The 23,165-nt window shown below is 50.1% G+C and overlaps 1 protein-coding gene across 4 annotated transcripts; it reads left to right on the forward strand.

The window, feature by feature from the left end:
- The first annotated feature begins 4,780 nt into the window (after positions 1 to 4,780).
- Positions 4,781 to 19,373, forward strand: SPRY4 (sprouty RTK signaling antagonist 4). 4 transcript variants are annotated; one of them, XM_055285822.2, is made up of 2 exons: positions 4,781 to 4,966; positions 14,654 to 19,373. In XM_055285822.2, the coding sequence occupies exon 2, from the start codon at positions 14,701 to 14,703 to the stop codon at positions 15,598 to 15,600; it is 900 nt and encodes a 299-aa protein (XP_055141797.1). In that variant the 5' UTR covers positions 4,781 to 4,966; positions 14,654 to 14,700; the 3' UTR covers positions 15,601 to 19,373. The 4 variants fall into 4 exon arrangements, with proteins under 4 accessions (XP_055141797.1, XP_055141798.1, XP_055141796.1 ...); XM_055285823.2 differs by lacking the exon at positions 4,781 to 4,966 and adding an exon at positions 5,817 to 5,915; XM_055285821.2 differs by lacking the exon at positions 4,781 to 4,966 and adding an exon at positions 9,974 to 10,076.
- Positions 19,374 to 23,165: the final 3,792 nt, after the last annotated feature.

Consider the following 23,165-nt stretch of genomic DNA (forward strand, 5'->3'; position numbering starts at 1 on the left):
TTTTCTTTCTGTAGAAATGGAGGGTCTCTTTATGCTGCCCAGGCTGGTCTTGAACTCCTTGGCTCAGGTGATCCTCCTGCCTCCCAAAGCACTGGGATTACAGGCGAGCCTGGCTTGGGCACTGTTCTAAGTGCCTTGTGTTCAATATCCCATTTAAGCGCCACTCAACCCTTTGTGGTAAGTACTACGATCAGTTTTCATTTTATAGAGGGAGAAACTGAGGCACATAAAGTTTGAATAACTTGTCTGAGACTATGGAGCATGTAAGGGCAAGATTTAACCCTAGCAATCTGTAGGCAGTGTCTGTCTATCTGTCTTTCAAGCTGTCCAGCCCAAAGCTGAAACAGCTGAAACGCTGAACCAGAAAGCTTAGGAGGTCGTGCCAGGCCGGAGTTCTAACCTCTTGTTCAGATACATCGTCTCTTCCTCAAAGGACTAGGGTCCCCAAGGCTCTTTCCTGGTTCGGGCCTTCTACCACTGAGCTCAGCCTGGCTGAGTCTGAATTCTGCAGATATGAGCTCTGGGGAATATTCTTGAGGGCCTCAGGCTGTGCTCCCCTCCTTTGCTCTCTGTACTTTGTATGCACTGCTGATGTTAACTGTAATTAAGTGATTCTTTGATTCTTTGATCAACTATTTGTTTAATGTCTATCTCCCGAACTTGACTATAAATGGTAGCAGTCCAGAATTTCTACATAGGTGGAAGGAAATAACCTGTTTGGGTAGGGGGGCCTTTGCTTCCATTGCTTAATACTTGCTAAGGTTGAGAAATGTCAACTGAACACAGAAATGAATGGGAGTTCTGATGGAGAATGTAGGAAGAAAACACATGCCATCCTCACCTCTCCATGCCCTCCCTGTGGCATCACCACTGACTATAAGCCCTATGAAGGGCAAAAATTGTGTCTGTCCCTTTTCTCACTATAACTTAACAGCTGGCACTATGCCTGAAACACAAGAAGTGTGTCACAAAAATAGCACAAACAAATAACAATTTTTTTGTGGAATAAATCAAATTTTAAAATGGAGCCTTGCACTTCTGGTCTGCAAAAGAGGGGTGACACAATCAAGACCCAGCTTTTTTTTTTTTTTGAGATGGAGTCTCGCTCTGTCACCCAGGCTGGAGTGCAGTGGCACGATCTCGGCCCACTGCAAGCTCCGCCCCTCCAGGTTTAAGCAATTCTCCGTCTCAGCCTCCGGAGTAGCTGGGATTACAGGCGCATGCCACCACGCCCGGCTAATTTTTTTGTATTTTTAGTAGAGACGGGGTTTCATCATCTTGGCCAGGCTGGTCGTGAACTCCTGACCTCGTGATCCACCTGCCTCAGCCTCCCAAAGTGCTGGGATTACAGGCGTGAGCCACCGCGCCCAGCCAAAGACCCAGCTTTTTGAAACAATTTTACATATGAAAACATGCTTCACATACAACTGGCATCCAGTAAGTGCTCCAGAAGTGACTGTCATTGAATTGGAATTCCTGCCTCTCCTCAATCCCACTAACTCATCTTCCAGGTCCTAGCAAGGCTAGGAGATTAATAAAAGAACAAAGCTCAAAACAGAACCTACTCTACTCCCCTGGCCACAATCTGGTGGGAATGAGGCTGTTTTTATTGGAATCAGGGTAAAAGATTGTCATTAGCCCTGGCAGGAATGCAAGGTTGTTAGGATGTGCCTCTAGCAGAAAAGTTATACCTGGGGAAGACATCGAGTAGCTTTGGAATGAACAGAGTCCGATGAAGTAGAAAAACAAATCCAGCACAGGCCTACCGGCCACCCAGTCCTAAAGAAGGAACATGATATCTTCACTCTGCAATGGAGCAAATGCTCTGCATTCCCCAACCACCTTTCGTTCTGTCCCCTCACCCCCTAAACTGTGGCCCCAGGGCAGCTGGAGAGGTTTAAAACACAAATCAGAATGTGTCAGACCTTGCTTAAAATCCTTAATAGGATGACATCTGAATTCCTCACCAGGCTCACTTCAAACTTGCTCATAAAGCTGTGGCCACAGAGGCCTTCTGTCAGTGCCTCCAATATGCCAGGCTTTTCCCACACACGGCCTCCAACCGTGCTCCCTCTGCCTGAGATGTTTCTCCAGTCCTCCCTCAGATTCACTTCTCAGTCTTCAGGTCTCAACTCACAACTAGAAGCCACCCTCTCAGAGACATTCCCTGACGACCAAATCAGAATCAGCTCCTTCCACCATCCCCCACCTCCCTGGCAAGCAACATACCCCAGAGAAAGCTCATTTCCCTCCTAGCACTTATAACCTCATGTTGCAGTCTGTCTGTATTTTCAAAGACTGTGAGCTTCACAAGGGCAGGGAGGGCTGTCTGTCCCTCACCACGGAGTCAGGGCAGGCCCCACTACAGAATCGATCAATGAATGAGTGAATGAATGAATGAATGAATGAATTCTTCATAACTGCTGCTCCAAACCATTCCTCAGCTTAGGTTCCAAGCACAACCAGAATATGACCTCCAGAGCCCTCCTAGACGCTCTGAATCTCACTGTACTTAAGCATCAGAGGCCCCTCCCAGCTCAAGACTGGGAGCTCCTCCTTCTCCCCACCACAGGCTGGGGTCTCCTCACATTCTCTTTCAGGGAAGCTGAGAAAGCCTATGAAATGCAATCCTGTCTCCTGAGTTTCTCTAATAAAGAAAACAGGACAGCGACCCCCCTCCCCGCGGCTCCTCCAATCCTCCTTTTCTGCCACAGATTTAAGATTTATTTATTCTCATCCTTCTAATTGTTTCAGCAAGGGCCATGGGTGAGCACCAGCTGGAAAATTACTGCTTCAACTTTCATTGTTTAAAATGCTTAAATGACATGCGAGAAACAGGTTTTTAGGTCTGTGATGCTGAGAAGGGTTGGTAGCAAAGTAAAGCCAGGTTGCAAAGACCTAGAAAATCAGTGCTACAATTTACTAGCTCTTCCACATACCCGGTGCAGGACCCTTGGCCTCAGTTTCTACAGCTGACAAACAGAGAGGGCGATACTGAACTTCAACACCCTTAAAAGAAGTCCTGGACAGCTGTACCCATTGTTCTGGCGAAGAGTTCTCTTGGTCTCAGAGAAAGGTCTCGCCCCTGAAAGGAAGGCTGAGGTTCCCTAGGGGAGAGTCTGCTCTGCCCTCAGGAGCTGGGTAAGTACACGGAGAGGTGGGCCGAATGGTGAGAAGGCGTTTTAGACTAGGACTCGGTGACCTTGGGCTGCCTGTCTCGAGTCTCAGCCCCAGCCCTAGGCCAGACCTCAGCCCTGGGCTGGGAGCCTTTCATTGGTTCCTCTGACAACAGCCAAGCACAATCTTATAGTGGCGTATGAAGAAAAAGACTGCCACACAATCTCCCTGTGAGGCCAGAACAGCGGCAAGACAGACCTTACAAGGGACTCAGGGCCAAGCCCTGGCCCAGACTCTGCTCTTATCCACGCATCAAAGCCACCCCCCGCCCCGGACTTCCCGGAGGCTACAGGCTCCTCCGTTCCAGGGAGGAGCAGGGCCTGCCGCGAGGGCTCCCCGCCTTCCTGGAGTCAGGCCTAATGGCGGGGGCTTTTCTTTTCACCGGCTTGAGCTGATCCTCACCCCCGCCCCCCAACGCCACCATCATTAACAGCAAAGAAAGGATCCCCAGCCATTTCCATTTCCTCTGCGGCTCAAGAGCCCCGTTGTTATTTAATCCTGAGGCCACCCCGGCAGCATCCTCGGCGCAGCCGGCTCCACCCATCCACCTGGCCAGTTCCCGGCCGCTCCCACTTCCCCGGAGGGGAGGCTGGTGAGAGGTGGGGGATATTGGGGAAAGGCGCCTACAACAGCAAAGGGCCGTGGGCCTTCGGTGGACCGAGGCTCCTCAGGCCAGCGTCCTGTGAGGGCTGGGAAACCGACTGAGACAGAGAGAGGACACCTAGCTAGGGCGGCAGAGAGGGGGCAGACGCCCGGGCACTGCGGACATTGCACGGTGGCTGGGGGCGGGGGGAACGCTGGGAGGCTACGGCCAGGCTTCCTCTGGCTGAGTTGCCAGAATCGCCCCGGGGGGTACTGGAGCCGGAAGAGGCCTGGGCCCAGTCACTGTCTACACCCAAGAAATAGGGGGAGGGGCGACCAGCATTCACGAGAGATTCAGCCTCAGGAAAAAGAACCAGATTCACTCACCAATCCTCACCCCACCCTTTGATATGAATGATGGACATTTTCTTAATTTTTGGTAAACGCAGCTTCAAGATCCCTCCCGCCTGGCGTCTCTGGTCTAGAGCAAGAGAAGGCCCCCAGTAGGGGTCCTCCCGCCCCCCCCCTTTTTGACTGCCTGCGGGGGGCAGAGATCCCCAGATCTAGGTGTGTCCTCCCCCACCCTGCTCTTAACCCGGGATCCGGAGGCCGCAGCGCCCCCCGCCCCCCAGCGACACTGAGGGTTCCTGCCCAGGCCCGCAGTGGCGTGAAGGTGGCCTTTACCTCCTCTCGCAGGCTGGGAGGGGGTGCAGCCCGCGCAGCTGGCCCAGCTGCAGCAGTCGCCGCCGCCCTCCATTCATTAAAAAAAAAAAAAGGCAACAACAACCTCCACTGGAACCTCCACCCCTCTTTGTAAAAGAACGACGGCTCCTGGTGGAGCTTGAGCCAGTCCCAGCAATCACGGGTTAAGATCTTTTCCCGCCCCCCATTCATAAAAAAAGGAGCGCAGCGCATGCGCGCTCAGGGTCTGTTGTGCCCACCCATTCATAGAATCGCGAACGGCACGCGTGCGCATTGGCGCTCCCTTCCCTCCCATTCATAAAAAAGCCATTTTCCCAGGCAGTGGTTGCAACATCGCCGCGGAGGTAGAGAGCTGAGCTGACAGCGCGGAGCTGGCGCTGTGGAGCGCAGGGAGCCTTGCCGGTTCCTCCGGCCGGCGTCTGCGAGTACAGCGGCGGCTAACCTGCTCCGGCTCCAGGATTTACACAGACGTGGGGCGATGCTTGTGGCCCTGCAGCTCCTCAAAGTAAGTCCATGGCCGGTTTGGAGATCTGAAACTGCCCCGCTCCGAGCCGCGACGCGACTCACCCCCTGGGCTGGGGCAAATGGTGCGCTATTTCTAGGCGCGCCTCAGTGTTCCTTCCCTCAGCCTGCGCCTCCTTGAGTCGCTGCGGTGCGCCGCAGCTCCCTGACGCCCTCGGCCCGGCCGGCACGGCGCCGGGGGTGTTCACAGCCTGGCACCGCCGTTTCCGACCCCTGGGCATTGCCAAGCCCGGCTTCCCCGCCCTCTGAGACTCGGGAAGCCCCGTGCGTGTCCCGGGAGTTTGCCTCTGGCCTGGCCTCTTTCCTTCTCCTGCCACCATCCGCCTCGAACGCTGGAACGGGCGTCTCTGGGCTTGGTCAGGAGCCACCGTTTGAGTCGGGGGGCGCCCTCGCTTTGGGCGGCTCGCCCACCTCCCAGCTCGGTGCCCACGGTGCCAGCTTTGCCGTGTATCTCCTAGCCCGCCGCAGCGGCCTATGCTCGACGTAGATTTTTCTTTTCGGAGCCGTGACGGACTGAATTCCCTCCCCTTCTGCCTCTCCCTCGATGGTCAGCGAGGGGCTGGCTCAGGGCTGGGCATTCCTACTCCCTCTCCTTGGCGAGGCGGTTCCTCGCCGTCTGACCTTTGCTCCGCTGCTGCATTTTATGCTGTGCAACTGCCTTGCAGTTGCCTTTTTCTTGCCTGGCCTCTGTAGGGCCTGAGGCTCCTCGGCCACCCTGTACCTCCCTATCCTCGGGCACCGAGCTGTGCCAGGCCCCGGAGCCCCCAGGCCGCGCTAGGGCTGCGGTGGGGGCTGAAGGTGCGTTTACATAACACCAGGCGTGTGGGAGCTGGAGGAAGAGGTTGCGAACGTAGGAGAGATAAGGCTCCTACTTTCCCTCCTTCCTTCTTGGTGGTACCAGGCTTGACATCACAGAGAAGAGGATAGAGACGGTATGTTTTGCAAAATTCTGAATCGCCAAGACCCCGGGGACAGTGAGCTGGGTGAGGGCGGGTTTGGCTAGCCAGGGCAGCTGGAGCTTGGCTCCATCACTGGGTCCAAGGCTGTGCCCAGTTCTCCCTCCATGCAGACGATCAAAAAGCATTTAGACAGTAGCTGCTCTTGTGCAAGAAGACGGTTTCTCAATTCTTCTTGATCGGGGGCAGGGGGTTGTGGGCAGGAGAGGCAGGGGAGACAGAAAATGGTTGCATGGCTTATAGGGCCGAAGGATGGGCAAGAGAGGCGAAATGGGCTGCAGGGGCTAGATGGTAGGCAGAGCAGGGAGCTGCTGGCTGCCTCTTTCACCAGCTGCTGGAGGGGCATCCATATTGCCAAGGCCTCTGTGAGGGCAGGAGGCCGCCTTCTGTCGCAGCAAGGCTTCGGTACCCCCCAGCGCGGTTAGTGCTGGAAAGAAGAGTGTACAGTGGGGTGCCCAAACCTAATGGCAGCCCCCTCTTTCCTGCCTCCAAATCAGTGGCGTGATTCTCTCCAGTTTTGGGAGAGGCCAGACACACTGGAGGCCAAAGAACTTGCAGAGGGGCGGGAGCAAGCACTTGTCTGTCTCTGTAGCTGACCGAGGCACTAACCTCCCTGACAAGTCTCTCGGGATTCAAAGCTGGAAGGTATAAGGCTCAGAGAAGTTGGGAACTGTGGGTTTATCAATCTCTTAATGAGCTCAGTCTGGCCTGAGGCCCTACCCAATATTGCACTGGTGGATTTCACAATGTTTGGAGTTCTCCAGATCTTCACACAAACGGAGCATAAACATCTCTGAAATTTTCAGCCTTTTTTTTTTTTTTTTTTTTTTTTTTTTGTAGTGCGGGTGTCAGGAGAACTAGGAGAGACAGGGCTGCAGTTAAAGATTTCTCTTTCTCTCTCCTTCTCTGTCTCCCAGAAGGGTGGGAAAGAACTAGTGGAGATGTCCAGTGTGAAATCACATTTCCTCTTTCCCATCCCTTGGGGAGAGTTCTCACGTGCTGCCAGGCTCCAGCAAATCCTAATGTGGTGAACAGCACACACATTTACCAACCAAGCCGTGTGGCCAGTAGTACGGGTGTAGGGTGGGGATTTTAGTAGCAGATTTCTGAAATCTCCATGGACAAATATTGGTCAGCTATAGTGAGCAGACTTTAAAGGCATCTGTTGGTTATCGGGAGTCACTCCCTTTCAGTGGAGTGTAAATGCCCTCTTGCCCTTAGCCCTCCTGCCCAGCCCCACGACCTTTTCCAGATCACCCTCTGAAATGGCCTCATCTCACTAAAGCTTTAGTTGGGGCTGGTGGGAGGAGACAGAACATACAGTAGGGCAGAGGCTGTGGACAGGTGGACATTTGGAGCTTACGGATGTCGTTTTCATTTATTTTTTGTTTTTTATTTATTTATTTTTTTCAGACGGAGTCTTGCTCTGTCATCCAGGCTGGAGTGCAGTTGCGCGATCTTGGTTCACTGCAACCTCCGCCTCCCAGGTTCAAATGATGCTCCTGCCTCAGCCTCCTGAGTAGCTGGAATTACAGGTGTGCGCCACCACACCCAGCTAATTTTTGTATTTTTAGTAGAGACAGGGTTTCACCATGTTAGCTAGGCCGGTCTCGAACTCCTGACCTCATGATCCGCCGGCCTCGGCCTCCCAAAGTGCTGGGATTACAGGTGTGAGCCACTGTGCCCGGCCTCACATGTCATTTTTATCTGCATCCTCCCAGAATTGGTGGAGAGATGTGGCCCTTTGGAAATCTGTCCTGCCCAGTTCACACCCGCCCATGACTCCAGCCCCAACTTTGGTAAACCAAACGTTTGGCTGACTTTAGTGAATAATAAATGAAAGCAGCCTTTCAGTGCCAAATTTGAAAGTCAGTGATTTAAAAGTTAGGAGAGGAATAAAACCCATTCATACTTCCAGAAGTGACCCTTGAGCTGTGTTGCTCTGGGATTTAATACTTTGGGACCATATGTGGGGATTCCAGTTTCCAGGGCTGAATGTCTCATGGTTTGACATCTTCCAGCTCCTAGATTTGGGCCCCCACAGTGTTTTCCTGTCCTTGGGCTATCCTGTTAATGAGGGCCTGGGTGTTGGTGCCAAGGAGGCCTAGGAAGGAGCCCTCCCTCTTTATTCAGAAAAGTCCAGTGTTTCTTGGAGAATCATAGTGTTCCATTTGGTTCTAAATCCAGAGTGTTTGTCATCTGGCCTCTACTTAGGTGGCAGTTCCCTTGTGATGACAACCTGGCTAAGGATTCTCGCCCAGGCCTCTGAATTTGGAGATAAAGTTGAAAGTTTGGGGTTTTGTATGTAGACATGACAGAGTTTTTAAGGAAAGGAAATGGCTAGAGTGGAGAAGGTTCTATCTCACGGCCGACCTTATCTCCCTGAGAGGAGAAAGCAGTGACTCATTAGAATATATTTTTGCTCTTTCAAAAGAGCCAGGGGAAGGTGAATGAACAACTTTCAGAAAGCTGTAATTGCCCCTTCCAGACCAAGCCAGGGGCCAGAACAGAGCAGATGTGTGACTAGGCAAACCTGCTAAGTATGGCCTTAATTTCCCCATCTGCACAGTAGAGAAAATAAACTCCTCCCAAGAGGCCAGCAGAGCTGCTAGTGAGCGGCCAGGACTAGGGCCATGCTCATTGTTATTATTGGGCTCCTAGGAGGAGGGCCTAGTTTTAAGGGTGCCCCCTTCCTGCACAGGAGGTGTGGGGTGTTGCATGATGTAAGAGGGAGGGTATTCTTGGCTCTCAGGGGTCTGGGGCCACCCTACAGATCCGGACAGCTGACAAGGCTGGGGAATGTATCCGGGACATGTGGCTGGGCTTAAGAGGCTCCACAGTTCAGCTGTGATCACGATTGTTCTTTCCAAGGACAGGCCCCAGTCAGTGAAGGAAGCAAGGGCACAGGGGAGGGAGCACAGATGTGCTGGATCTGGCGGAGAAGGGAAGGGGCCCTTCGGGACAGGTGGCCACTTGCAGAAGACTGGTTTCCCTTGTCAGTAGTCTTTTTTCTGGTTGGGGGAAGGGGAAGTCATTTCCTGCTCCTGTCCCAGGAGTAAGCTAAAATCTATTATTGTAAGTTCATTTCTTAGTGGAGGGTAAGGAGACAAATAATAAGATCTTGGTGTCTGTGGGAGGAAGCCCTGCCCTAGGAGTCTAGGGTTCTGGTCCCACCCAGACCTGGACTTGGCCAGTAGTTCCCAAACCATGCCAGTGGTTAACAGCTCCTTCTGACTCCTTCTTTACTGACTCTTGGCTTCTAATCTTTCTTTATGGGAATCTGAGCAGACAATTAAGGCGGTAATACAGTGAAGCAGAAACTGGAAGCTGATTAAATAGCCCAAAGTCCAGCAAGATTCCCACCCTTCTGTGTGCTGGGGCTTTGGAGCTCAGCTGATTGGTTGTGAAAGAGAAGAGAAGAGGGAGAAGAGGGTTGGGAACTGGTAACTGGTGGTGGGATGAAGTGATGAAAGCAACCGTTTTTTGTGATCTCTGACAGGTTGTGGCCAGAGGTGAGCTTCTTAGTGCTGGTGCTGGGGGTAGGAAGTGGGGGAAGGAAGAAGGATTCCCAGACAAATCTAGCTGCCCCAAATGCTTTATTCTCCCACTGGGGCCATTCTCAGCAGAGATTGTCTTTCTTTGTAGGGTATAGGGAGGGGCAAGTCCTCTGCTTCCCTCAGCATCCTTCCCCCTCTTTTTAAAGTCCTTTTAAAGCAATAAGTCATTATTTGGTTGTAGCTTAATTAGCTAAACTGGGATAGTGTCACAAAGAACCAAGCAATACCGGTGGGCAGGCTCTCTGGCAGCCTAGAGACCTTTATTCTGAGTTGTTCAAAGGGTTAAACAACCTTCATTGAAAGAACCCGCTGAGACTGAATGGGGCAGTGCTCAAACTACCCATTCATTCACAGCCTTTTGCCAGTTTGTCATTAGCTGACCTGTAGCTTTCAAAGTACAACTGTCAGGTTTTCCCAATATTTCCCAACTCACCTCCCTAGGGTAAGTCAAGGGGAGGGTGTGGGTGGGTGGGATTAGGCATCCTGCTCAATTGTGTGGACATTTAACATGCCTCTTGATTCTTTTCAGCCAGCCTGTATTGAGCGGTCTGCAGCCTGATGCTCAGCCCCCTCCCCACAGGTACAAATGCAGTGAGTGTCAGACTGGCTGGCTCTGGGCTCCCAGACCCGCCAAGCAGCAAATACAGTGTTGCGCGTGTTCTGGGGATTTTGATATCCTGCTGATTCAGTATTCTAGGACTCTCTGTGCCCTGGCTCCCCTCCCTTCCTCACAGACCTGGGCCAGGGAGCCCCATCAATGAAGGTACCCTAGGGACCCTTAAGTTCAACTTGATAGGTGGGCAGGAGTAGATAGGTGGGGAGGAGTAGAGATTCCTTTCCACCCCAGGGTTTCCTTTTGGAAACTGCTTTGTAATAAACTCCTACAAGTGAAATCCATTCAACTATAAGAAAACTAAAAATGAAACCATTTTTAAGACAGGGGATGGCACATAACACTGAACTGGGAGTGAAAAGAACTTGAACTCTGAGCCTTCTTTGAATGAGAGAGATTACAAACCCCCACAACCTTCACTCTCCACATTGAAGATTCCCCTCCCTGGGGTTCAGGCTGATGTCTGAAACCCCGTCTGGCTTTCCTTCCCTGTTGGTTGCCTTGCAGAGCCCCAGGATGTTCTGCTGATGTTCCGTGAGGGCTGGAGGGGTCCCGTGGTTGTGAAAGTGATGGCACTTTCATGCCTTTCCATAAATTCCCAGAGGTTATGGAGGGCTTTTGCAAGTCATTGTAAGTCAGGGCTGAGAGGTTAATATTTCAGCCTCTGAAGCCTCTGCTGTCTTGGTTCAAATCCTGCTCTGGTCACTTGCTAGCTCTATGACCCTTTGTGCTTCCATTTCCTCTGTAAAATGGGTTCTCTCTCGAAGTACGGTGAGGATTAAATGAGAAAATAAATCACTGAGGGCTTAGCACGGAGCCTGGCACCAAGAAATGTTTCGCAAATATTAGCCACTTCCGTAATTATTATTTATTATTATTAGAAGGTTGAGTGGAGGTAAAAGTCCCTTCCCTCTTGCCAGTTCGTAAGAGTACCACCTAAGCTTGATAGAGGTGCTTCTTTGGCTAAGTGGAGTGCTGGGTTTGTTTCTCTGTCCAGTGTCTTCCAAATTGGCCATCAGTCTCTTCCAAACTGCCTAAATGAGGCAAAGCCTCCTGTCTCCTATTTATATTATAAATCTCTTACTACCTTGCAAGGGAAGCAGGGAGCACATAGTAAATTGCACTTAAGATTGTCAGCATTGCTCAGAGTGGAGGGTGGGTGTTTCTCAGTGAGTAGAGATTGATCTACCAAATCAACTGAGAGTTGTTTTTTCTTTCTTTCTTTTTTTTTTTTTTTCCTTGAGACGCAGTCTTGCTCTGTCACCCAGGCTAGAGTGCAGTGGTACGATCTTGGCTCACAGCAACCTCCGCCTCCTGGATTCAAGTGACTCTCCTGCCTCAGCCTCCCAAGTAACTGGGATTACAGGTGCCTGCCACCATGCCTGGCTAATTTTTGTATTTTTAGCAGAGATGGGGTTTCACCCTGTTGGTCAGGCTGGTCTCGAACTCCTGACCTCGAGTGATCTGCCTACTTTGGCCTCCCAAAAGGCTGAGATTACAGGCATGAGCCACTGCGCCAGGCCTTCTTTCTTTTCCTTTTTCTTTTTTTTTTTTTTTTGAGATATCATTTAGCTGTGCTGAGGGGTTATTAAATAGGCAGCTCAGAAAATTGTTTTTCTTTGTCAGCCAAATAAATTCAGCAGAGGCTGTCGGAGGGTCCCTGCTGGTGGAGGGTGAGGCCAGCAGTGGAACTCTGATTTGGTTTTTGCTGAGCTGGTGGTTGAAAGGAATCCTACTACATCAGGGTTATAATAGGGAAGACACATTTTAGAATATGCCCAGTGGAGCCATCGGATGCTGCATCGTCCCCAGAGAGCCAAGTCATCGTGGGCCAAGCTCCCATCCCCATGTCTGGCCTCAACTGCAGGCCCAGATGTTGACAGCTGCCTCTGGAGGGTTATGGGAGCCTGTGAATGCCAACATCCCCATTGCCTGCAGCGGCTGCTCCCATCCTGGCTTCCTGGTGGGACTTTTCCATGAACTGGGGAATCTGCCTTCTGATTCCAAGGCCTATTAAAATTTCTAAGCACTGCCCATTTCTTTTGCTTTATCTGTAGGACATGGGCTGTTTTTAAAGAACCTCACAAATTAAAAGAAAAAGTGAATCTGCTTAAGGAAAGGGAGTATTTTACTTTCTCCCACAGCATGACCAGACCCAATCCTGGTCCTGAGAGACAAAACCCAACCATATGGGGCAATAGAAGCTTCAAACTGCTGCCTACATTGTGTTGGCAGGACCCTTGAATATTCCTGACATGGGTTTCTGGAACAAGGGAATCATGTTATCATTGTCTGGGGGTGACGGTTCTGGCTGGTGCTGGAGAATCTTATCCATGGCATTTTTTATTAGGCCAAATCACACCCTTCCTCCAGGCAGCGTCCTCAGTGCTGGACCTTGGGCTCCTAACCCTGGCCTCTTGCCCGAAACTCATTTATTCTAGAAGCAAGGCCTTGGAACACCTATTGAGAATAAGTGGGCAGGCTGAGGTAGCATTTCCTGGAATTCCTACGTTGTCATCAGCCTGATCCTTGGAAAAACTCCTCTCCATAGATGCTTACTTGCATTCCCTCTCTCTAGCCCTGACCACAAGATCTCCACGGGAGGCTGCTTTGGCAAGTGGCTACTCTTTGGTGGCAGACCTGCCAGACACTTAAGGTAAACTCTGCCACAAGGAAATCGCCAATTCAAAGGTGATGCTCTGGTTTCATCCGAAGAGAACATGGGGGCAGGCACTGCCACTAGGTAGGCTTTCTCCAAGACAGGAAAAACAGCGTGTAAAGAAATACCAGCATCCTTTTAAGTAGGCAGGACCATGGGAGCAAAGCCCATAGTTGATGCCCTGCGTGAATGGGAAATATCAGTTGACTGAGCATTGAACCTTGCAGAAAAGACTGGATGCATTTTGGATTTAGCAGTGTAAGTGATACACAGACTGGAGCCCCATGGATAGCCCCCTTTTTATCCCCTTCATAAACTTTTATCTAGAGCTAGCTTTTTATTTTAGACAGGTTCTAGATAAACCTAACAGCAGAGGGGCAGGATCAGCTCTCCTAATTAGAACATCATTAGCATCTTGATGCAAATTTAGTAAATGCAAAAGCATTTACTAAAACCCCACCCCATAATACATTAATCCAATGGCCTTTTTTTGGTTTTGTTTTAAAGACTTATCTTTCTCTTCTACCCTCCCTGCCCATTCCCTGGGGTTCTTAAGATTGGGGTGGAATCTTCCCAGAGTGTAGTCTTTCCCTTGGATTCCAAATTGTATCCCCTTGAGCAGAGGTCTTGGCCTTCTGCTGCTATTTCTTTAAATTGATCTCCAGCAGAATTCCAAATGTAAAGGTCAGCAGGCAAGGAAATGGCACTTCTAATAGAAAACAATGTGCACTTTCTAAATTTGAACCAAGCCGTTTCCGCTCTTTGATTTAAGTGACTTCCTGGGGTTCCGTGTCAGGCACTGCAGTTGAATCTCTGGCTGGATTCCAACTTAAAATTGCACTCTCTCGGTGAAATTAGAAACTGATCCAGGGTTGGCTTAGCTATTCTAGTAAATAGCATTTAGGCTGAATGTTCAGCTCAGCACTTGGAAATGGGTGATATGAGTGCCCCTCGAGAGGATTTCCCATCCAAGTTGTCAGAAGCTCACATACCCAGGGATTATTAGCCACTGCAGGTTGCTGCTCTTAAGTGGTAGTAATAAGTTAATATCTTGGATGTGCAGGCATCAGATACAGCCCTTCTCTTGTGAATATCTGAAATAAAGGGCTTGTTTATCCAGCTGATAAACTCCATGGGAGCACCTAGAGCTGTCTGTTGAGTTCACCACATTGTCCCCAGTGCCTGGCACAGTGCTTGGCAGGCAGTGCTTGTAAGTGCTCAGGAGATCCTAACTTATTCCCTGGGGCAACGATAAATTGTTGCTGCATGCCAGGTAATATGCTAGGTAATAGATAGTATTTTCTCATTTAATCCTTGCAAGAGCCCATTTTACAGATGACAAAACCAAAATCTAAGGCGTAGAGATGAAAGAACTCGTTCATAGCAATATTGCTAGACCAAAGTGATAATCAAATTTGAGTCTCGTTCCAGAGCCTGTGTTTACATTCACTGAGCTATGTGTCTTAAATAAGGAGCATGTTTCACAGTGACTAAGAGAATGAACTCAGGCTGCCCAGGTTTGAGTCCTGCTACTGATAGTTTTGGATAGTTTTGTGTGACTTTGGACAATCATTAAACATGTCTTTTCTGTAAATAGAAAAGGGGGATAATAGTAGTTATGTGTTAGGCTTCTCATGAAGTCAATGACTTAATGTATATGGTGCTTAGGAGAGTACCTCCATCTTAAGTGCTTATTTCCACCACTGACTTCTTGTCATTATTAATCATCTTAAGCTTGGGGAGTCACTGGAAAGTCCACAGAGGGATTTTAGTTCCTATGTCAATTGGGTGGCTCCCAAGGACCTGATGGGGGGTGAGGTATTGGCAGGCCACATACTGATGCCTGGAATCCATTCTCTCTTCCTTTTCCCCACCCCACCCCCAGGGCCCCTAGAAGCCTGTTTCTCCGTACAGTCCAGGACCTCCAGCCCCATGGAGCCCCCGATCCCACAGAGCGCCCCCTTGACTCCCAGCTCAGTCATGGTCCAGCCCCTTCTTGACAGCCGGATGTCCCACAGCCGGCTCCAGCACCCACTCACCATCCTACCCATTGACCAGATGAAGACCAGCCACGTGGAGAACGACTACATAGACAACCCTGGCCTGGCCCCCACCACCGGCCCAAAGCGGACCCGGGGCGGGGCCCCAGAGCTGGCCCCGACGCCCGCCCGCTGTGACCAGGATGTCACCCACCATTGGATCTCCTTCAGCGGGCGCCCCAGCTCTGTGAGCAGCAGCAGCAGCACATCCTCTGACCAGCGGCTCTTAGACCACATGGCACCACCACCTGTGGCCGACCAGGCCTCACCAAGGGCTGTGCGCATCCAGCCCAAGGTGGTCCACTGCAAGCCGCTGGACCTCAAGGGCCCGGCGGTCCCACCCGAGCTGGACAAGCACTTCTTGCTGTGCGAGGCCTGTGGGAAGTGTAAATGCAAGGAGTGTGCGTCCCCCCGGACGTTGCCTTCCTGCTGGGTCTGCAACCAGGAGTGCCTGTGCTCAGCCCAGACCCTGGTCAACTATGGCACATGCATGTGTCTGGTGCAGGGCATCTTCTACCACTGCACGAATGAGGATGATGAGGGCTCCTGCGCTGACCACCCCTGCTCCTGCTCCCGCTCCAACTGCTGTGCCCGCTGGTCCTTCATGGGTGCTCTCTCCGTGGTGCTGCCCTGCCTGCTCTGCTACCTGCCTGCCACCGGCTGCGTGAAGCTGGCCCAGCGTGGCTACGACCGTCTGCGCCGCCCTGGTTGCCGCTGCAAGCACACGAACAGCGTCATCTGCAAAGCAGCCAGCGGGGATGCCAAGACCAGCAGGCCCGACAAGCCTTTCTGACAGTTTGTGTCGAAGCCCCAGTGCTCTGCCTAGAAACCTGGTTCTCTTCTGACATCTAAGAAGACTGCAGCAAGGTCAGAGATTTTAGCCTCCTGAGGCTGACCTTGCTAGTCTGCCCACTCCCTACCCCCAGCTTCAGAAAATACAGAGACCATCACCACGTACCCTGTATTCCCCAAGATGATGAAGAAGCACTTTGGGGCTTTTTTTCAGGGTCCTGAAACTTTGTGTCAAACAGACAATGCAGGGGCAGGGTGTGGTTTGGGGGGAAATTTTTCTTTTTCAGAAGACAGAACACAGATGTGGACACATATCCGGAAACTGCAGCTGCTTGAATGCCTTCCCAGCCCCTCCTTCCTCTCTCTCTCTCTCTCTCTCTCTCTCTCTCTCCCTCCCTCTCTCCCCCCCCTTCCTCTTTTCCATTGTCTTTGGCTCTCACAGGAGCTAGCTGCCTGGGAGAAATTGTTAACTGAGTACCAGGGTACCTTTAAGGAAGACCCTTGGAGTCTTCTATACCTTCTTCTCCTCCCCCATCTCACTCCACCCCACTTTGTCCCTGATGTCTTGGGGAAGGTGTAGAACACCCTAGCAGTTCCTATTGTATATACTTGGGAGCCACTGAGAACAGAGGACGGCCAGTGAGTCCAAGCCTTGTTCCTCCTTCTGCCTCCCTGGAGCCACAGGATGGATTTAGGAGCCACTGCTCAGTGCACTTCTCCCTTCCAACAGCATCAACTAACTCTCGGGGGTGTTCTGCTCACCACACCGTCCTTCGGTTCTTACTGAGTCACAGACTCGCCTGCCCACTACGTGTCCTGGGTTCTCTCTACTCAGATCCCTTCCAGAAACTTTATATGGGTAGAGGAAGCCAGGGCGGCAAATGCGAGACCAAATATCATTTTGCCAATGAGTCTGAGGCTGTGGTCTCTGGATCCAGTCATTATGTTTTTATAGAATAATTAAACCGGATGCTAACGGTGTTTTAAAAAATAATAATACAACAACTTGTTTCCTTTTGGCCACCCCCAGGAAGGGCTGATTTCAAAATCTGGGGGCGAGCAACCTCAAGGAACACAATTTCCCTCCCCATCGACGAGAGGATTTTAACAGCAAAGAAGAGGGGCAGCACCTCCCATTGGCAGAATGACCGCTGAGCCAGGCTGGGTTTGGGTTTCTTCTCTTCTGATTCTGCTGCTCACTGTCATAGCCTTTTGTGTATAGTGATGTGTCTGTATCTTTAATGTAAATAGAGAGATAATGAAAAAAGAGTCTATTTTAGTGTTAGGGAGCCCCAGGAGGGGAGTCAGAAGAGCTGGGGAGAGGGTAGGGGAAAGGTTTTTCCAGGGGCCACTGGGTTTGAGCCCTGCTTTTGTGCACAGCCACACCACCCTCTCCCGACAGCCCTCAAAGACGTAGCAACTCTTTCTCTCAAGGTGCTAAAGGACTCAGAAGGTGCAGCACGTCCAGTGGGTAGGTACTTGTTGCATGCAAAAGCTGTAGTGTATCTGGTCCTTCCTCCCCAGCTGTTGTGTGGGGTTTTTGCTTTGTGTGGTATTTTGTTTTCCCCTCTGATGAGAGGGCATGGCCTGAGTCAGAAGAGCTACCCCAGGTGAAACTGGAAGTGCATGAGGCAGAGCGTCCGTAGCATTTCCAGTTTGTTCTGTATAGGAACAGAGGTGCCTCCGGGAAGGAGGCAGCAAGGTAGGTAGCTATGATAGGCAGGCACCTAATGCTTCTCAAGGACTTCTTTTTTCCTTCTTGAAGACTAGTAGTAACATCTTATGATTTAGAGTAAGTTAATTGTAACCATAGGTATTTATTGATTGGAGGAAGGGAGGGTCATATTATTTTCGGCTTTATTTATGTAACATTTGCTAGCTTGTAAAAGGCGAATGTGAAATATTGCATCTGCATTTTCCAAGGCTGATTCGTGTAGCTACCCTTGCCACAGTTGTGACGGATGTATGGATGTTCTTGAACATTTCAGAGGGAGTGGTAGGAAAAAAAACACATTCAGCCAACCACTTAAATGAATTGAATGTATCAGAAGTGTACTGAAGGGACTGGAGATGGTTTTCCTCAGATGAGGGGGCCCCAAAATTGATAGTGCACATCTGCACGCTTTCTGGGAGGCCTCAGAACTTTTCCCAGGGCCCCTCCCTCAAATTGTCTCCATGGGAAACTTGACCCGGTGGCAAGTTGCACTTTGGTGATCTTGGTGGTCTACACACCCGTTCTGTGGAGAGTCAATTTACATAAGCTGTGTACACACACACAAACACACACACACACACCCCTACCCCACACTGACCGTCTACTGACAGAGACCCTATTTCCTGGCAAACGGCCTCCTGAACCCTGACTTTTTGTGTACATACTTGTAAACACGGATTTTTCTGGGTTTTGGTTTGCTTTTTCCTTTCTTCCCCCTGCCCCTGTTCTAGCTTGTTCTTGGTTTGCTTTCAAGCTGCTTGATGGCTGTCTGCAGAGTGCTCTGTAAGAGTCCACCTCAGTGCCCCGTGTGCTCAGTGGTCATGGGAAGGAGCGAAGGAACCATCCTTGGTTCTCCCAGCTTGGTTGTGTAGCAATCCCTCAGCATTGTTTTTCTCAGCTTCTTGGCAAAAATTAAAAACAACAACAACAAACACAAAAGAATAAACTGGCTTGCCTGTGGACCCTCCCCCGCTCTGGGGCCAGTCGAGAGCCACTGAGGGACCCAGCACTCAGAGACACACACGTGTAGCTGCTTCTGGCTGAGTGTGTTTCCTGTCACCAATGGCCTGTTTGGCTGGACGATGCCTCGGCTTGACCTTTTTTGAAAAGTGCTGGTCAGTTCTCGCCCCTGGCAAACCTGGGGTACGTGGGGGTTCTGCCTTAACTCGAGGGGCACCTGGGATCCAGGACGCTTCTGGGGGCCTCTGGCTGCCCGTGTTAATGAAGGACAGCGCTTCCGCGAGCACCCTGGGAACTGGGTCTTGGGTAGCAAAGCCCTCGCAGAGAAAAGATGGGCACAGCTAAGGCTTTCCTGAGCAGGAAGGGGGTGAAGACCAATCCCTTCCTTTGGTCCTTTGGTACGCACCCCCTCAGAGCTGAGACGGAAGACACGGCTGGTTCTTTCAGCCTTGTGGAGTCTGTCAGCCGCCATCATACCTCGAGTGAGGCCCAGCTAGATAATGACTTGTCCAAGATGGCACACGTGGAAAGTTGGTCTGCACCAGAACCCGGATGACTGTCACCTTGAAGCATCCTGTTCTCCTTCCGCGCTGTCCCAGGAAGTGTCTGGCGGGCGTGGGCAGCACAGCTCTACACTGTACAATTCACTAGGGCATCCTGCGAGCCTCACCAGCCTTCTGGTTCATGCCTTTGACAAGCATTTTTGTGCCCCCTTTGCTTACTGTGACAGTCGACGATGAATCTTGCGTTGCCATTTTCTGCTGTGGGTAACTGCGTGCAGTGTCTTGCCTTGCTTTCTCTTCTCACTGTCCCACAGCTTCGTTTCACGTTACAAACAGAAAAGCTCGAGGCTCCCATCCTGCCACATCCCGACTTCATTTCCCCCTCACTGTAGCCCATTTCCACCCCACCACAAAGTTGCCACAGAAGGTTTTCTTTGTATAGAATATTTATTTTGAAGCTCTATTTTAATAGTATTTATTTTAGAAAGTCTACTATTGTAAGAGTTCTTCTGTTTGTGAAGAAAAAAAACAAGTTAAAAACTGAATGTACTGATTTAGAAAATATATATAAATATATATTGTTAAATATACATGGGACTGCCGTTTCTGGTGTGTTTGTGTGTTCACTTCCCTGACCTCTTCACCCAGCAAGGCCTCGAGTTTGAGAATAAGCAACCACTGAAAGGGGAAGAGAAGATGGGGCTTCCTGGGCTGGGCAATTCCTTCTCCCAGCTCTAGGACGACTGTAGAACCATCGGAGGAAAGCTGCTCTTCATTATGAAGCCGAATGCTGCAAGGAGCTGCTAGAGCCTCCTTCCTAGGCAAGCTGTCCCCTAAACTGGAGTGTGCTGCAGATGGACAGCAAAGCTCCAAAACTGGGAAGAGGTAGAGGGGGAAAAGGGTCATCTGACCTGTCCATTCCTCTCCCTTTATGTCCTGATTGCCCCCAAAGCAGGTTTTCACGCACATGAACACACACATACATGCTTCAAGGAACCAAATAGAAAAGCCCTTGGTCATTTCCTTATTTTCACAGGATTGGTGCATATCGCACAAAGCTAGTCCTTCATCCATTTCATGACCTTCTAATGTACCTTCCTTCTGTTTTTTGTTTTGTTTTGTTTGAGACAGCGTCCCAGGCTGGAGTGCAGTGGAGCGTTCTCGCTCACTGCAACCTCCACCTCCTGTGTTCAAGCGATTCTCCTGTTTCGGCCTACCAAGTAGCTGGGATTATAGGCATGCACCACCATGCCCGGCTAATTTTCTGTATTTTTAGTAGAGACAGGGTTTCACCGTGTTGGCCAGGCTGGTGTCAAACTCCTGAGTTCAAGTGATCTGCCCGCCTCTGCCTCCCAAAGTGCTGGGATTACAGGTGTGAGCCACCATGCCCGGCCTGCACCTTCCTTCTGATTCCCTTGTACCCCTATCCCCGACTAGTGCACTCAAACTTTAGACCCAGCCACTTCTCAATTTACATAGTTATGGGAACTTTTTTTTTCCAAGACAGAGTTTTGCTCTGTTGCCCAGGCTGGAGTGCAGTGGCGCAATCTTGGCTCACTGCAACCTCCACCTCCCAGATTCAAGCAATTCTTGTGCCTCCCGAGTAGCTGAGATTACAGGCACACGCCACCATGCCTGGCTAATTTTTATATTTTTAGTAGAGACGAGTTTCACCATGTTGGCCAGGCTGATCTCGAACTCCTGACCTCAGGTGATCCGCTTGCCTCGGCCTCTCAAAGTGCTGGGATTACAGGCGTGAGCCACCGCACCCAGCCCACTATGGGAACTTTTTAATGACCTTTTATTCATAGGCCAATCAGGATGAAAGTTGGACTTTATTTTGAACATGTGAACACATACCTCTTGTTTTCTAGAAATCAATAGAGTTTTTTTTCTGTTACCAATAATATACCAATAAATGGGGGAAGAAGGGGGAGTGGTAGAGACAGATCAGGAACAGTGGGTCTGGTTCTTGGTTTTTCTAGGGGTTACCAATTATGGCCTCCCAGGTTCCTTTGTGAAATCCAAACCTTGAGTTCCTCTTAAGAGACATCCAAATGTGTGCCAGGATCCCCAGACACTGCCCAAGAAGACACAAAGGATGTTCTTCAACCTGGGCTTGTCTGCTCTAGAACTTTTAGAATGAAGATAGGCGCTGACCTCCCTCTCTGTAGCCAGACCATGTGGCCTGTCCCATTCCTGCCCTGTGGACCAAGGTTAGGTAATGCTCCAAGTCCTGTTTCACTGACAAGGTAAGTCACTGGCACTTAGAGGTAATCGTCTTTTTAATTGGCTCAGTCCCAGTTCGTGTACACCACACTTTGATTCAGTCTTGGGTTTCCTTATGGGTGGGCACATGGGGCAGGCCTACCCCTGGTTCTACTTTAACAATTTCTAGTGCTTGGTGATTAAAAACAATGACAAAAATCTATACAAGGGTTTGAGTGCTGAACGTCTCAGGCACCCAAATGCTCTTGGGGAAACGGGAGCCAAGCAGTATCCAGAGAAAAAGTTCCACATGTGCCCCTCTTATCTTTATCCCTCTGGCCCCATGCCTTTGGTTCCCAGTTATCAAATGGCGTTGGAGTAGTAATAATGGCCATCATTTATTGAATGGCTTCTTTTCTCCAGGTACTGAACATCCATGGCAGATGCTATTCTTTCCCTCTTAGAGATGCAGACACTGAGGCTAAGAGAAGTTGTCCAGCACCCAGTATGTGATGGAGAGGTAAAGGGTAAAAACATCAACTGAAGGATTTAGCATTTGGGGAAGAAGGAAGAAGCCCAAAATGGAGTAGATCAAAGGCTCCCCAGTGATCAAATTTAAAATTAAGGAGAAAGAAGCAGAATTCAGCCTTCTCCACACCCATAACCAAACAGCTCCTATGAAGGCACCAAGCCTGACGCTCATCGCAACAAAAAGGAATGATCTGGAGAGAGGGGCAGCCGCTGGTGACAAGAGAACCCGCCAGGCAGCCTCGTCATCTGGCCAGGAGTCCCCGGCTCCCTCCTACAGCTCTCCAGACAGCCTTTCCCACTTGCTGAACCTGCAACTTGAAGTGAGCTCCGCTTTCCAAAGTAGGTTTGTGAACCAATCAAACAAACCCAGGTGGCCAGCTCCATGCTGGAGGTGTGTGCCAGATGAAAGCCAAGAGGACATTTTTAAGAGCCTTAAGTTTATTCATCGGAACTTTAATAAAACAATATGTCCATGGCCTAGGGCAGGTATAATTTTCATAATTTATGGGTCTGTGAGACAGGAAGAGAGCTTGGGGTTTTATTGTGTTTTGCACGATAAATGGCATTCCAATTGTCTACATGATGTTCTTTAAGGACTCTTGTCTGGCAGGAACACAGGCCTTCTGGAGCCCACCTGGGCCTCGAGGCCTGAGGCAAGGGATAATTATGAATACATCTGTATGTGTTAAGCAGGAGATGATTGAAAAACTCCCTCTGTTCCTTCTATCATTAGAAGACACTTCCTATGCTGACACCTATATTAACATTTAACTGTTGCAAAGGTTGGAACCCTTCCTGTTCCCTTCCTCTCCCACCTTCTCCTCCCTTGGGCCTGCCCTTTTCTTTCCTGTAACTGAAGAGACTCAGGTAAATTTCTCTCGATTGGCTTCCCTCCCACTGGGCATGGTGGAGGGGGTGACTTGGGACTCTGAACCAAAAAAAAAAACAAAAAACACCATGATCTACAGAAGAAGACAATGGAGCTCTAGGTAATGTGTTTTTTTGTTTGTTTTTTGGTCTGTGTATTTTTTTTTTTAATTTTTTTTGAGACACGATCTCACTCTGTCATCCAGACTGGAGTGCAGTGGCATGATCTTAGCTTACTGCAGCCTCAACTTCCTTGGCTCAGGGGAACCGCTCACCTCAGCCCCTGAGTAGCTGGGACTACAGGCATGTGCCACCATACCTAGCTTTTTTTTTTTTTTTTTGGAGAGACAGGGGTCTTATGTTGCTCAGGCTGGTCTCGAACCGCTGTTCTTGAACTCCTGGCCTCAAGCAATCCTCCCTCCTTGGCCTCCCAGAGTATTAGGATTACAGCTCTGAGACACTGCACCCCACCTGGGTGGTGTTCTAATTGGAATCAGCAGTTAGAGTACTTACAGACTGATTGCTTCTATAATATTAAGCCCTCAGGTAACAGTGGCCAAGTGGCCTTGCAAAATAATAATTATTATCATTTATATATATATATATGAGAGATGGAGTCTCATTCTGTCACTCAGGCTGGAGTACGGTGGGTGGCATGGAATTACAGGGTGAGCCACCCCACCCAACCATCACTTACAATCTTGAAAACGGTCAAATTAGGTTGATATAATCAACCCCATTGTATAGAGGAGAAAACCAAAGGTCGAAGAGATAAAGTCACTT

Source organism: Symphalangus syndactylus, chromosome 7 (assembly GCF_028878055.3).
Source record: "Symphalangus syndactylus isolate Jambi chromosome 7, NHGRI_mSymSyn1-v2.1_pri, whole genome shotgun sequence".
Taxonomy (NCBI): domain Eukaryota; kingdom Metazoa; phylum Chordata; class Mammalia; order Primates; family Hylobatidae; genus Symphalangus; species Symphalangus syndactylus.